We start from the raw sequence: 2,140 nt of genomic DNA on the forward strand, positions 1-2,140 counted from the left end.
GCTCACCAGCTGCAGCGCAGGCTCGCAGCCTACAAGCAGCAGCAGCAGCAGCAGCAGCAGCCTGCGGCTCGTGCTGCTGCTGCTGCTGCTAGGGGCGGCGCTGCTGACGCCGCAGCAGCAGCAACGGCGAAAGCAGCAGCAGCAGCAAGGGACCCGGATGAGCTCAAAGCTGCTGCTGCAGCAGCAGCAGCAGAAGCGTTTCAGGCGGGTGAGGGAGAGGCGCAGCAGCAACGGAGGAAGCACGCTCTGCTGCAGATGGCAGCTGCAGCAGTAGCTGCAGCAGCAGCAGGGCCAGCTGAGGAAGCAGCAGCAGCAGCAGCGCCCGGCCCTGCTGCTGCTGCTGCTGTTCTTGCCGAAAAACTTTCCCTGGCAAGGCTGGCAGATGCTGCTGCTGAGCTTTTGGACCAGCAGCAGCAGCAGCACCAGCAGCAGCGGAAGCAGCAGCAGCAGCAGCAGCAAGTGAACCCGTGGCTGCTGCTGCGGCGGCAGCAGCTGCCGCTTGCTGCTGCGGGGGTTCGCCCCACAGCAGCAGCAGCAGCACAGCAGCTGCGGCTGCTGCTGCAGAGCCTAAAACGCATGCAGAACATGCCGCAGCAGCGGCGGCAGCTGCTGCTGCTGCTGAGCTCCTCCCAGCTGCTGCAGCAGCAGCTGCCGAGAGTGGCTCAGCTGCTGCAGACCCAAAGGCTCTTGCCTTTCTACATGCAGCCCAAACCCTGCAGCAGCAGCAGCAGCAGCAGCAGCAGCAGCAGCAAACTAGCCGACTCTTCTGGCTCTTCTTCCTCGCAGCTGAAGTACCCCCCGCCGAATGTAGTGGTACGTCAGCGCAGCAGCAGCTGCAGCAGCAACACGAACTCGCGCAGCAGCAGCAGCAGCAGCAGCAGCAGCAGCAGCAGCAGGTGTGGGGTTTGGAGTGTACGTACAGGTCGCGCTGCCAGACGGCGGCGCCATTGAGGGCAGCGCGAGGCTGCTGAAGGCCCGGCTGTATCACCCTTCTTGGCTGTGGCAGCAGCAGCAGCAGCAGCAGCAGCAGCAGCAGAGTGCTGCTGCTGCGTTTGCTGCGGGCTCCTTCGAGTCCCCCGCCCGCTACGTGCTGCAGACAGCAGCAGCAGCAGCAGCAGCAACGTCCACTAAGCAAAAGGCCCTGCTCTCGCCCTCCATCCTAACTCAAGTGAGACCCTTTAGGGTTTAGGGTTTAGGGTTTAGGGTTTAGGGTTTAGAGATGAAGCGCCAGAATCAGAGTTTGCTGTCAAGAGCATGCTCAGGACATCACCTGCAGACTGCTCCGCTCCATTGTCAAAACCCTCAGGCTGAGTGTCTAGGGTTTAGGGCTTAGGGTTTAGGGTTTAGGGTTTAGGGTTTAGGGTTTAGGGTTTAGGGTTTAGGGTTTGGCTGCAGGAGCGCATGCGGGCGCTGCTGTCGCTGCGGCTGGGAGGCGGTTTGAAAGAGTTGGATGAAATGTTGGATTCTTTTTTTATGGGCTTTATGGGCAAACTGGCTTCCCGCTCCACAGACATTATGAACGCAAAGTAAGCAGCAGCAGCAGCAGCAGCAGCAGCAGCAGCAGCAGCAGCAGCAGCAGCAGGAACAGCGGCAGGTGCGGGGGTTGCAGCAGCAGCAGCAGCAGCAGCGGCAGGTGTAGGAGTGTTACAGGGGCAGCAGAAACAGCACATGCAGGAGCAGCACCGGCTGAGTTGCCAAAGCAGCAGCAACAGCAGCAGCAGCAGCAGCAGCAGCAGCAGCAGCATTAGTAGATGCAGCGATAGCAGCAGCAGTAGATGCAGCAGCAGCAGTTGCAGCAGAGTAGCGAAAGGAGCGCCAGCAGCAAGCAGCGGGAGTTGCAGCGACCGGATTAGCCCTATTGCTGCTGGAAAATCCTGCTGCAACCTCTATTGCCTGCTGCTGCTGCTGCTGCTGCTGCTGCTGCTGCTGCTGCTGCTGCTGCTGCTTAGGTGCTTCTTATATCGCTTCCCGCGCAATGGCTTTGCCTCTATGATTAAAACGGGAGCTAAAGGCAGCAACGTCAACTACGCCATGATTTGTGTCTTCCTAGGTGAGCCAAATCAGGGTTTAGGGTTTAGGGTTTAGGGTTTAGGGTTTAGGGTTTAGGGTTTGGTGCGAACGCTGTTTGAGGGCGTGGCCG

The 2,140-nt window shown here is 60.0% G+C and overlaps 1 protein-coding gene across 1 annotated transcript in view; it reads left to right on the forward strand.

The window, feature by feature from the left end:
* Window positions 1–255: 255 nt before the first annotated feature.
* ENH_00069860 (DNA-directed RNA polymerase , related) overlaps window positions 256–2,140 on the forward strand; it is a gene marked incomplete at both ends in the record, with an annotated part of 3,068 nt that continues 1,183 nt past the window's right edge. Inside the window, 4 exons of the mRNA XM_013582504.1 lie at window positions 256–813; window positions 923–1,168; window positions 1,396–1,526; window positions 1,950–2,050. Coding sequence (XP_013437958.1) covers window positions 256–813; window positions 923–1,168; window positions 1,396–1,526; window positions 1,950–2,050 — 1,036 coding nt within the window. The remainder of the gene's footprint in view (window positions 814–922; window positions 1,169–1,395; window positions 1,527–1,949; window positions 2,051–2,140) is intronic.

The sequence above is a fragment of the Eimeria necatrix genome, genomic scaffold, assembly GCF_000499385.1.
Source record: "Eimeria necatrix Houghton genomic scaffold, Enh_scaff675, whole genome shotgun sequence".
Taxonomy (NCBI): domain Eukaryota; phylum Apicomplexa; class Conoidasida; order Eucoccidiorida; family Eimeriidae; genus Eimeria; species Eimeria necatrix.